Here is a 12,753-nt window from a genome sequence, read left to right as displayed (position 1 = left end):
TATTGAATTTTTTTAATTACTCCAAAGGAAAGTCAAGCTATGCACATTAGAATTTGGTTCATGTGCAATCTTCTTTTATCTTTTAGGGTGTATATAAAATATTCATTTTATTTTACATTTGTGAATTTCAAAATCTAAAAAACCAAATATTAACACTTTCTTTTTTCACAAATTTTGAAGACTTGCCAAGAAATGTCAAAAATATCTTCATATGACTATTTTTTAAACAGTGCTTTGGAACATTTTTAGGTGTCATTTCTGGCTGTCTTTTTAGCACTCATCTATTGGCAATGACTCCTGGTATCCATGAGTGTCCATTCTCTTCATATCTTGGATATAAATAACTCTTCTTGGTCATTTTTATGTAATATTTGATGTATTCTGTACTCTACAATTTCTCTTCTAATTTCATCTTTATTTATTTATTTTTTTTGTTCTTCATTTGTTTCTTTCATGTCTGACTCTTTGTGACTCCATTTGGCATTTTCTTGGCAAAGATACTGGAGTGTTGGCTATTTTCTTCTCTAATTTTACAGATGAGGAAACTGAGGCAAACAGGACTAAGTGATTTGCCCAGGGCCATAGTTAGGAAGTGTCTCAATTGCGATTTGAACTCAAGTCTTCCTGACTTGAGGCTCAGGGCTCTATCGCACCCTTTAGATGCCCCTTGCTGTACTATTTATAAGTTTACAAAAATCTTTCCTGGTGTTTGTGAAATCATCCCTTTCATCTTTCCTTAAAACAGTCACATTCCATCTAATTCATATACACCCACTTGTTCATCTGTTCCCCAACTGATGGATATTCTCTCAGTTTCTATTTCTTGTCTACTGTGAAAAGAGATTTAATGTTTTTGTATGTCCTTTGTTATGATTAAGATAAATCTCTCAGTTAATTACCTCCACTCATTCCCTCTTTGACTTTTTTTCCCTGTTTCTCTATTTAGTGAAATGTATTTATGTATCCAAATATTTCCCCATGTGTGCTTTCTGCCTTTGATTAATTGAATGTCCTCTGTTGGATGGACTTCTACCTATGCATCTCAGTTATGTGAGATTCCTTTCCTTAAGCTTCCCTCTTACCCCCCACACCCCCCTTATACCACTGCATCCTTCTTGCCTTTCCATTCTTTTGGGATCATTAAGACATTAGGGATCCGTTCCCAGACATTTTTATCTAACCGTTCCTATCACTCAAATATTCAAAGAAGACACATATAGCATCTCCCCATATTAGAAGCTAAGCAGTTTTTCCTTTAGTCCTTAATGACTTTTTATTTATATTTCCTTTTTTTTGTTCCTGTTGTCTGTCTTTGAACTTCATTATTTCTATTCAGTTCTGGCCTTTTCATAAGCAATAGTTGGAAGCCCTCTATCTCATTAAATAAACATCTTTCCCTTTTATAGGATTATACTTAGATTTGGTGGGAAAGTTATTCTTGGTTATAAGCGAATATCTTTTGTCTTCTAGAGTATTCCAAGTTCTGTCCTGACTTCCTAGCCTCAGCTCCCCCATAGGATCCAGCTGCCTTCCAGAGAGAGAATGTTCCATAGGGAAGAATAAAGAGATAGAGGGGAAGAGCCCCTGGTTAGGGTTGGGGTATGGCAGGTCACGAATGGAGACAGGCCAAGGTGGGTTACTGTTCTCAGGTTGGAGGAGAGTTCATTTGAGGTGGGTGATTTGGGGTCCAGGTGGAGGATGAGGAGGCCTGAAGCAGGGAGGGCTGTGGGTGGAGGGGGAATGGCTGGGAGAACCAGCAGGGATGTGGGTGGGCATGACCTTGGGAGGAAGAAGATGAGTGTGGAAGGGGGAGAGCTGGAAGAAGGCCAGGAGACTGCTGAGGAGGGGCAGGGATCAGCCCGCAGGGAGGCCAGGGTCCAAGAGGAAGGAGAAGGGGTTGGCCCAGACAGTGTGGTGACTGTGTTGGGGCAGCAGCCCTCCGTCTGGCATCACCGAGTCCTGTTGGGCTGCTGTTGGAGTCCTTGTCAAGGATGGCCAGACTCAGCAGCTCAGGACAGCTTTTGTATCTCGTCAAGAGTATGAGCTGCGTCCTCTGACTTGGTACCTTCCATTCTAGGGCGCACAGAGTGTATGGCTCTTTTCTCCTGCGTGAGGCCCTCAGCCTAGAAAAAGAACATTTTTTTTTTCTAAAGAGGACCTTCACAGATCTTTAACAATTTGGTGGTTTATCACAGCCAGAGCTTGGAGTCAGGGAGGCCTGAGATCACCCCCCCCGCAGGACCCTGGACAAGTCACTTTAGCCTGCTTGCCTCAGTTTCCTTCCCTGTTAAATGGGCTGCAAAAGGACATGGCAAAGCTGCCCAGCCTCTCTGCCCAGAAAGCCCCAAAGGGGAGAAGAGTCAGGTCTGAACAGCCTGAGCCCAGCAGCCCTGCAGACAGACACACAGACACCCCCAGACTGTCCTCTGTCCATCAGGGGTCAGAGCCTGGGCTCAGAGGCTGCTGCTGCCTTCTGTGGCCTCAAGGGCAGGAGGGGAGTTCCTGGGCCTCCTCCAGGCCTCTGAAGGGTCTTTGGGCCTCCTGGGCTGGGGGGCGCTGCTGAAGGAGACCCTCCTGAGCTGGCCCAGAGGCCTCAGGCTTTAGGCCCAGAGTCCCACCCAGAGGAAGCAGCTCTGTTTGCCCCCAGATCCACTCTGGACCACCTTCCCCACAGCCCCTGGGCTCAGGCTCTGGTTCTCTGGATGTCACAATGGGGGAAACTGAGGGGAAAGGCCTTGGCCAGGCTCCCCCAGCTGGGCAGTGTCTGAGGCCACATTTGAACCCAGGTCCTTCTAGTTTCAGGCCCAGGAACTTGGCAGCACCCAAGTCACCAGATTCTTCCAACTGGGGATAGGGTGGGTCCCTCCTTTGGGGAGCCCCAGGATCCCCCCCAAAAGCAGAAGGAGCAGCAGAATGTTCAGAGAGCTCTGTGGGAGGGGACCTTGGGCCTGGGCCCTGGACTGTAAGCTGCTGTCCCCTGCCTCAGTTTCTTTCTCTGTCAGAAGAGGGGATCCTAGCACCCCCTCCTCAAGTTGTGGGGAGGACCGATCGACCAATATGATGATTCAGTGGGCACTTATTAGGCGCCTGTTGTGTGCCTGGCCCAATCCTGCAGGCCGAGGCTCCAAATGCACCAGGACAGGCTGACCTCAGGAAATCCCCAGCGTAAGGGGGAAGAAAACCAGAAAGGAGAAATCGGGGTGGGGGTGGGGTGAAGTGTATGAGGGTGAGTATTGATGGGGGGGGGAAAATCTAGACACCCCCCCCCCCCCGTAGCTTTCAATGGACCAGTAGAGCTAACAACCCACCCCCAACCCGGGGGAAGTCCTCGGAGGGAATAAACTCAAAGAAGTTCCCCAAACGGGCAGAGCTATAGTGGGGATGTCGAAGGAAGGTGTTGGGGTTCAGTTGTGACCCTAATGGGTGGGATCCCACTCCCCACCCCCAGAGCCAGCCCTGGGGAGACAAGCCTCCCCCCAAATCCCAAGTACAAGTAGCTTCACCCCCTAGCTGGAGTCAGGCACCCCCCTCAGTGTAACTGCTCCAGGCTCCAAGTATAAACCATCTGGGCTTTATTAAAGGATAAATTAAATTCAGGGAACAGGGGGAAAAGGGCCGGGCCAGGGATGGGCCAACTTTTAAAGAGGGGCAAAGGAAAGGAGATGCTCCTGTCAGTCTGTTTCTAAGGCAGCTCTTTCCAAGTTTCACAGTGTTGTGTCCTACTCGTAGTATTCGCCAGAGGAGGAAGAATGCTGCCCAGCGGCCCAGTCCAGTCCCGTGAAGTGATTGGCCCCTCCCAAACGGGATTCTCCCAGGGTTCCGTGGGGTCGGCTTCCAGATCCCTTCCAAGATGGGTGCTTAGTGATCCTTCATGGACCCCAATTCCTCACTTACACGAGGGAGGGAGCGAGAGGGGCGAAGGCCGGAGCTCCCTCCCACCGGGGCTCTAATTCTCAACCGCTCCCCACCCCTCCCCAGGACCCAAGATGGGAGGACACCATTTCCCAGAATGCCTGCTCTATAAGGTTACACGCACCACGGCCCCTCCCCTGGTAGTAGCCCCAGTGCATGCTGGGAATCTCTTGTGGGGAGGCTGGCTTAGGTTCCCCACCCCCACCCAGGCATCTTCCTTTTCGTTCCTCAGCAGCGGGTGGGTGGGTGGGGGAAGGGAGGCGTGGCTCCAGTCCGCGCCGGAAGTCAGCGCGCAGGCGCAGCCCCTGCCCTACCTCGCTGGGACCTCCCCGCTTGGGCCTCCGTGACTGGCTGAGGGGCCGCTAGCGTAGGGATGGGGGCCTTTGGGGGAGAGGCGAGGATACCCTTCACGCCCGTGGCTACCGCTCCGGCGGATCCCCGGAAGGCGGGCAGGGCCGTCCTTCGCGGGGTGCCACCTCTTTTGGGGGAGCCCCTTCCCAGCCCTCTTTCTTGTAAGACGTGGCCCAAGCTTGGCACGGATCCCTGTGGCATGGCTCAGGCTCTGGGAGGCCGCCCGCGAGTCAGCAAGACCTGGGTTCAAATATGGCCTCAGGTTCCTCCTCTGTCCCTCCCAGGGGGCGGGCATGATTGTGGAGCCCTTAGCACACTGCCAGGCACACAAGGGCGCTCTGAAAACGGTGGCTCTTCCTGTCAATGTGGTCCAGCCCCCTCAGAGCCCCGGAGGAGTAGTGACTGGGAGGATCGTCAGGGGGAGCAGAGGAGGATCGGGGCATCACCCCAACCCTCCACTTCCTGTCCCTGCTTTCCTTGGGCTCCAGGCCACCTTTCTGTGTGTCCCTTTTACTGCTGGGAAGGAAGTGCCCAGAGCCAGGGGCAGGGGGTGTGCCAGGCTTACCCATTCCTCAGAAGAACCTGGGAGGGGCCCCATTTTACAGATGAGGAAACTGAGGGAGACAGAAATGAAGTGACTTACCCAGGGTCATACAGCCCCCAAGTGTCTGAACTCGGGTCTTCCTGACTCTGTCCCTGTTCCCCTTCCAGGAGTTCAGGTGAAAGCCCTGTGATCTTGCACCTACTCTTGTTAGCGCCTCAGGGGCTGCATGGCAGGATATGTGAATAAAACAATGAAACCTTAGTGAAGGAATGTTAATTATCCAAGCCTGTCCCATGTGTGGGGGCCTAGAAGGGCCATCCTGTCCTTCCCACTGAGGAGGAGACAGAATTTGAAATGCTGGATGAGAAGCAGAAAGAGGGTCTGTGTGGTTGGACCTCACAAGGCAGAAGGGTGAGTGGCATCCAGGGAGGCTAGAAAGAAGTTGGGACCACATTATGGCTTAATTGGTGCAGTGAATGGTCCCATCTGTGCTTTAGACAAAGGACTTTGGCAAGAGTGTGGAGGAGGGAGTAGTGGGGAGAGACAAGAGGAGGGCAGCCAATTGCTGGGGTGTGGCGGGAAGAGAAGAGTAAAATCCTTTCTACAGGGTTTGCTGGTGCCAGGCACAATGCTGAGGACTTTATAAGTAGTATCTCATTTGATCCTCAGGACTGTGAAGATGGGATTAACTTTCCCCTCGCCCACTTTTAGACTTAATCGCCAGAAGTATATATACCCCACTTATCCTTAAGTATGAGGAGGTCTGTGATTCACAGTATGCTATAGTGGGTGACAAATCAGAAACCCACTGACTGCCCTCTGGGCAGCCCTAAGCAAAGCTAAAGCTGCAATTGGTCCATGTAAAGTGGAAGGAAGGCACAGGAAGTGACAAAAGAAACGGTCTTTTAAAGAGGGAGAAACTTCAACCTCAAGCTCCTCCAAGGCCAAGTTCAAAGGGGGAAAAGCTGGTTATAGGAAGTTACCACCATTTTTAAAGACAGTTCTTTGCAGCACTTCCTGTGTCTTCCTTTCACTTTTACATGAACCAATGGTAGCTTTAACTTTGCTTTGGACTGCCCAGGGGGCAGTCAGTTGTTTTTTTGATTTGTATCATGATAGCACACATGGGTCATAGATCTCCTCCTTCCCCCACTTAAAGATTAAGTAGGGGTGTCTACATTCCTGAAGGCTAAAATCTAAAGAATAAATAAGGGAGAGTTAATCCCATTTTCATAATACTTAATTTTCTCTCTGGAGCTTTCAAATATTTAATTCTCTTCCAATTAAATGTCCATCAGTCAATCAATGGACAAGTATTTATTAAGGATCTGCTATATGACAGACCCCATTCTATGCCTTAACCTTCACTTCAAGGTAAAAACACGATTCACAGAATCAAATCTTCTCCCTAGCTTCAACTTTCCAAACTCAAGCGGAGGGTTTTATATATAAAATTATTCTAATAGTTGTAAAGAAACTTAGTTTTTCTCCTCATATTTGAAATCTCTGATAATAGTGAGACAAATAGGCATACAGACCCTCATTTTTTTAAAAGATTCTACCTCTAACTTGCCACATCCAGGATTCAAGTAAAGACAATGAACTTTCAGATGAATTACAGGTAGTTTATTTTGATGTTCTTCCTATGCCTCTCTTGTTTGTAAAGTTAGCTCCATGAAGTAGAAACTGATTTTCACCACTTGAACTAATCAATGACCAATGTGATTGGATTTTCGCTGGCTTTCCTATGTATCCCTGAAGATTTGTTTTGACAGTGTATTTGATAAAAGTCAAACAATCTCTGCTTGATACCTTCTGGAGAATTGAAACCCACAATTTTCGTTAACTCATTTTATGTTAGGACAGATACAAATGTTGGGTAAGTGGTTTATCTGTTCTCCTCCCCTCCTTACCCTACCTTTACTCTGAGTTCAAATTGCTCTCTCTGAAACCTGCACTAATTTCTCCTAGTTTTGACTACTAGAGTCAAGCAGAACAATTTCTTTCCTGTCTGACAAGTCTTCATCTGATAGTCTTCATCTATTTTGTTTTAATTTTAAAAAAACAAACCTTTTACTTTTTCTGCCTTAGAATTGACATCAAGTATTGATTCCAAGACAGAAGAGTAAGGACTACTCAACTGGGGTTAAATGACTTGCCCAGGGTCACACAGCTAGGAAATGCCTGAGTCCAGACTGGAAGCCAGGACCTCTCCCTCTGGCCTGGCTTTCTATCAACTGAGCCACTTAGCTGCTTCTTTTTTCATCTATTTTAAAGAATAATTTGTCTCCTTGATGTGAAAGAGAATTCTTTATTCTCTTTGTCTATTTTTAATCAATCTAAGAAACCTCTACTTAACCACTACTTAACACTTTGTTATCAAGTAAGAAAATTAACAAGTCACTTATTTGGAGAGCTCTACCTTGTTAACCCAATCAATCAGAAACTTGTGAATCCTTTGATAAGAGTTGACACCTTCAGAGGATGAAGTGTGGATCCCACAGTCACTGCCCCCCTGGGCAGTGCTAGGCAATTTGGAAGCTGTGATTGGCAACTGTGAAGAGGGAAAGGGGACAGGAGATGACTATAAAAAGTCCTGAAAGTCTTTGGCTGGGGGGGGTCTTCAGCCTGAATCTTCAGCTTGGAGGATCTTGGACTGGGACTGTGGCTTGGAGCTATGATTTGGACCTTGGCTTCAACTTGGGACCTTAGCTCTTGGACTGGCTCTTGGGTGAGTGAGTAACTGGCTTTCCTTTCTTGGCTTCTGGAGAGAGATTAGTACTGGAGAGGCCATCTCCTCTTGGAGGAGGCCTCACAGGTGGAACACTGGATTCTCTGGTAGAGGGTTAACAAGCCCTGCCTGGCTGAGCTGAGCACCAGAGCAATATTTAGTGTGATAGGCTAGACATCTTCTCTATCCTCTTTTACACTTCTCTACTTTTACTCTTTCCACTTCTTTGTAAATAAAAAGCCATTAAAAGTCATTTTGACTTGAGCTATATAATATTTTAAATCAGCAACCACCATATTAGAATTCTCACATATTTAGTCGAATCCTTAATTCAATTCCTTACATTGAGCTCTCTATTCTCTGAGTAATCATCTGTTCTTAATGTTCTTAAAAAAAGTTCTGAGTTCCAAATTCTTTTCCTCCTTTTAGCCAATGCCCTGCCCACCGAAAAGGCGATGTGATATCATGCAAAGACTTATTTACGTTCTTGAAAAATTTTGAATTCTGAATTCGAATCATCATTTTCTTTCTGGGGGAGATGGTATTTGGGCTGCTCAGTATCCTGATCAATTTCCTCTTGAGTTTACCACAAATAAAGGAGTTTATATTTATCCCTTTTAATTTTGCTCTGAATTGTCTCATCATTAAAGAATGGAGTGGATTCCACTCAACACCAGAGTGCTATGGAGATGAGCCAACCTGCCTAGTCCTCATTCAAGATCTTGGAGCAGCCTTTGACTGACTGTTGTCAGTCTCCCATCCTGCTTCACCTTACATATCCCCTCTCCTAGGCTTGTCTTACTCATTTAAGTAAGCTGTTGGGGTGGGCACAAAGGGAGATTTATTTATTCAGATAGTTAAATTACTCTGATAGTTTGCCCTCAACCACTTAATGACTATCACGTATCTTTTCAAGCTTTGTTGCACTGAATATCTTTCATTATTATTTTACAAAAGCATTTAATCAAATTGTTAACCTAAGGGTAGCTAGGTGATTCAGAGGATAAAGATCTGGTCTTGGGGTCTGGAAGACCTAAATTACCTGTGTCTGGTAAAGTCACTTAATTCCTACCTGCCTCAGATTCCTTAACTATTAGGTGAGGTCAATAAGATCAGGACCTTCCATAGTTGTCCAGAGGACAAAATGAAGTAATATTCATAAAGTGCTTTAAAAAAACTAAGCATTACATCAATGCTAGCTATCATTATTTACCACCATTTTGCTATCAAAAATAAGATTCATATCCATCAACATTTTTGGATCCAAACTTTTAACCCAGAAAAAATACTCCAAACTTCTTTGAGGCTGTTGTCCATTCTCCATCCCCAGCAGTCACTCTAAGAGGGAAGGAATGGACATCCCAATTCCTACTAAAAATGATGGCTAGGCCTGCTTAACTTTGGTCTGCATTGGAGACCTCATACAAACCAAAGAGCAGGATACAGGATATTTGGTTCCAGATATTCAGGCATTGCTGCTTCCCAAGAAATGACATTTGAGGGATTTTCAGTCTGTCTTTGCACAACGGTGGGAAGCCTGATGTACTCCTTTCATTGAAGTGAAAAAATGACTCATAAATTTAATAGGCCTTGGACTCATGGTGGAAAGACTTTGAAAACTCATTGAAATTGGGCATAGCCAGACTTGTCGCCTAAAAGTCCTGGATTCAAATTTGGCCTTAGGCACTTTCTAACTGTATGACCCTGGACAAGTCACTTAACCCTCATAGCCTAGCCCTTACTGCTCTTCTGCCTTAGAATCAAGACTGATTCTAAGAAAAAGGTCAGAGTTAAAAAAAAAATAATTGAAGTGAAATGTTACCATTCAAGAAATGATTTCCAATTACCTGATGATTTTTGTCACATCCTCTAAGTCCACTATAAAAGCATCAGGTTAGTGAAAAAGATGCAGTGATTGGAACAGAAAAGGGCAGGCTGAACATATTGGCAAAGGTTAAAAGTAGGACCGAATTGACACTGACAATGTGGATATTGAGGATGGCCATTGGCCAGATACTCGTCTCAAAGCACGGCAGGGCGAATGAAGTCATCAAACAATCGATGGACATTTATTTAGTGCCTCCTGTGTGCCAGGGAGGGAATTAGAATAGCAAATGGTGATGAGACCTGAGCGAACCACCCGTACTTCTTGTGACTCAATTCTGGAGCGAGCTCAGTTCCTTTCGTATTCAGTGATGAATCCAGCCCAATTTCTATTGTGTAAGAACACCTTATCCAGTTGTGAGACAACCTTATTGCATTATTGGAATTTAACTCTGGGTGCCTGGGAAGCTGGACCACCTCCTTAAGTAGCGGCCTCGGTTCTGATGACCAGAAACCCAGGAGAATCTCCCTACAATTATATCCTTCAAGAAATGAATATCCCATCTGAAAAGTGGCCGTGTACTGGTCAATTCATCCTGGCTGCCGTGTTCTTTTGATTGGATAAAGACACTTGGAGGGAGCGGGATACTTCTTTTTCTGATTTCAGGGAATTGTGGCTGTTCACTCTTCTCCTTTCAATGTCCTTATCTCAGTTTTGGATGTTTCACAGAAAGATAAGCAAAAGGAAAATAGATCTGAACAATATGCCAGGGAGACTAGAGCTAAAGGGCTTATGGCACCTTTAGAATGGGAATTCCTCAAGAATATACATATGTCTCAGAACCCCAGAGAACTTTGATGAATACATTTTTTAGGAAAAGACAATGAAGGAATGTTGTCCTTGATTACATGTATTTGTAATGGGGGGGGGGTATTTTCCTTTCATTCTCAAATTGAGGTGGATGATAGTGGTATGTGGAATTTTTCCTGATGGAAAAAATGTTTAAAAGCCATTCAAGTTATTTTTAGAACTGTGCCTAGGAAAATTCTTGATCTAAGATATGAATTAAAAAATGATTTTAATTACACAAAATTTGTTTTGGGGCAGGTAGGTGGCACAGTAGATAGAAAGCAAGGCCTAGAGAGGAGAGATCCTGGGTTCAAATCTGGCCTCAGACACTTCCCAGATGTGTGATCTGGGTAAGGCACAATCCCCATTGCCTACTCATTACTGTTCTTCTGCCGTGGAACCAGTACTTACTATTGACTCTAAAACCAAAGATAAGGTTTTATTTTTAAAAAAATTAAATTAAATGTTTGAGTAAAATAAATGAAGACTAAATTAAAAAAGAAAATGTAGAGGGGGGGGAATGTATCAAATATGATCAAGAAAGGTAATTTATATTCAAGATATGGAGAACATTGATGGCCATGTCAATAAATGGACACTGAAAAAATAGAAAGCATTCCAAAGACCTGATGATCATAAATGACACATTGAAAACAGGTTTCAAAGCACTGATTAGAAGAGGAAGTCACAGGAAAATAATTTCGTGATTTCTGGTCTTGTCTTTAAAATTGGTGAAAATAACCAAAACGAAAGTCATTCCTATCTGATTTAAAAAAATTTGAAATTCACAAATGTGAAATAAGACACACATTTTCATACATCAAACAAGTTCTAATACACAGAGCTTGACTCTGGAGAAATAAAAAATTCAGTACCCTTTCAAAGCTGTCCTCATTTCTTCTTGCCCTCTTTCTATTCTATTGAGTGTATTATTACAATCCATCAATTTTCTTCTTTCTTCTTTTGGGTTTAGAGGCTAGGAAGAAGGCAATCTTATCCTCATCTACCTCACATGTCAGTCCTCTCCAAAATAAGTAATTAAGATGACTAATCGGGTTTGTAGAGTTGTTGTTGCTCTATGTTCAGAGGAGCTCCTGCGAGTGACCAGACTCCTCTTGCAGATCTGGGCTTTGCTGTTTCCTAGGTGCGAAATCTCTCATTTGTTATTTCTCTCTCATGTCCTACCCAAAATGGAAAAAATACCAACAAAGATTTGTTATAAAAGCACAAAACCAAGGAGAACAGATTTCCACACTGTCCATTTTAAAAGATGTATTTTCTGTTCCGCACATGGTTTCTATCGCCTTTCAGGCAGGAGGCAGCAGCACATTTCCTGACAAGTTCTTGGTCGAAGGGCTTATTATTACAACAATAACAGGGCGACAGCTCGTCGAGCTATTGGCCTTCACGATGTAGTATTTTTTTTTTATCAGTTTCCCCCTGTCATGTGCATTAGTTTCTGCAACTCTTCCTGAGTTTCACTGAAGTCACTTGTTATGGCATATTATTGTTCCATAAAATTCACATGCTAACATTTGTTCAGCTGTTGCCCTGTGGTAGGACATCATGGGCTACTTTCCAGTTCTTTGACATAAGAAAAGGATCTGGTATTGGTATTTTTGGATACTTGGATCCTTTTCCTTTTTTAAAAAGGAATATTCTCTTTAGTGGTATCACAGAGTCAAAGAGTATCTCCAATTTCATGATTGTGGTGGGGAACTTCATGGCTTTACCAACAATAAATGAATGCCTTTTCCCACTGCTCTTTCAATACTCTATTTTTAAAAAAATACTTTATTTTTTAGAAACATTTTCCATGGTTACATGATTCATGCTCTTACTTTCCCCTTTTCCTCCCTCCCCCCCCACACCTCCCCCCCCCAGCTGATGTGCATCTCCACTGGTTTTAACATGTGTCATTGATCAAGACTTATTTACATATTATTGATAGTTGCATTGGTGTGGTCGTTTCAAGTCTACATCCCCAATCATGTCTGCATCAACTCACGTGTTCAAGCAGTTGTTTTTATTTTGTGTTTCCTCTCCTGCAGTCCTTCCTCTGAATGTGGGTAGCGTCTTTACCATAAGTCCCTCAGAATTGTCCTGGGTCATTGCATTGCTGCTAGTACAGAAGTCCATTACATTCAATTTTACCACAGTGTATCAGTCTCTGTGTACAAAGTTCTTCTGGCTCTGCTCCTTTCACTCTGCATCAATTCCTGGAGGTCTTTCCAGTTCACATGGAATTCCTCCAGTTTATTATTCCTTTGAGCACAATAGTATTCCATCACCCGCATATACCACAGTTTGTTCAGCCATTCCCCAATTGAAGGACATCCCCTCCTTTTCCAGTTTTTTGCCACCACAAAAAGCACAGCTATGAATATTTTCGTACAAGTCTGTTTATCTATGATCTCTTTGGGGTACAAACCCAGCATTGGTATGGCTGGACCAAAGGGCAGGCATTCTTTTATAGCCCTTTGAGCATAGTTCCAAATTGCCTTCCAGAATGGTTGGATCAGTTCACAACTCCACCAGCAA

At 44.4% G+C, this 12,753-nt stretch overlaps 1 protein-coding gene across 1 annotated transcript in view; it reads right to left on the bottom strand.

The window, feature by feature from the left end:
* Positions 1-2,600: 2,600 nt before the first annotated feature.
* Positions 2,601-12,753, bottom strand: part of LOC123240672 (zinc finger protein OZF-like) — a gene marked incomplete at its 5' end in the record, with an annotated part of 29,144 nt that continues 18,991 nt past the window's right edge. The window contains 2 exons of the mRNA XM_044668393.1: positions 2,601-2,698; positions 4,037-4,274. Of these exons, the coding sequence (XP_044524328.1) occupies positions 2,601-2,698; positions 4,037-4,274 (336 nt within the window). The remainder of the gene's footprint in view (positions 2,699-4,036; positions 4,275-12,753) is intronic.

This window comes from Gracilinanus agilis, chromosome 3, assembly GCF_016433145.1.
Source record: "Gracilinanus agilis isolate LMUSP501 chromosome 3, AgileGrace, whole genome shotgun sequence".
In the NCBI taxonomy this organism is placed as follows: Eukaryota; Metazoa; Chordata; class Mammalia; order Didelphimorphia; family Didelphidae; genus Gracilinanus; species Gracilinanus agilis.
This window is presented reverse-complemented; position numbering and strand designations above follow the sequence as displayed.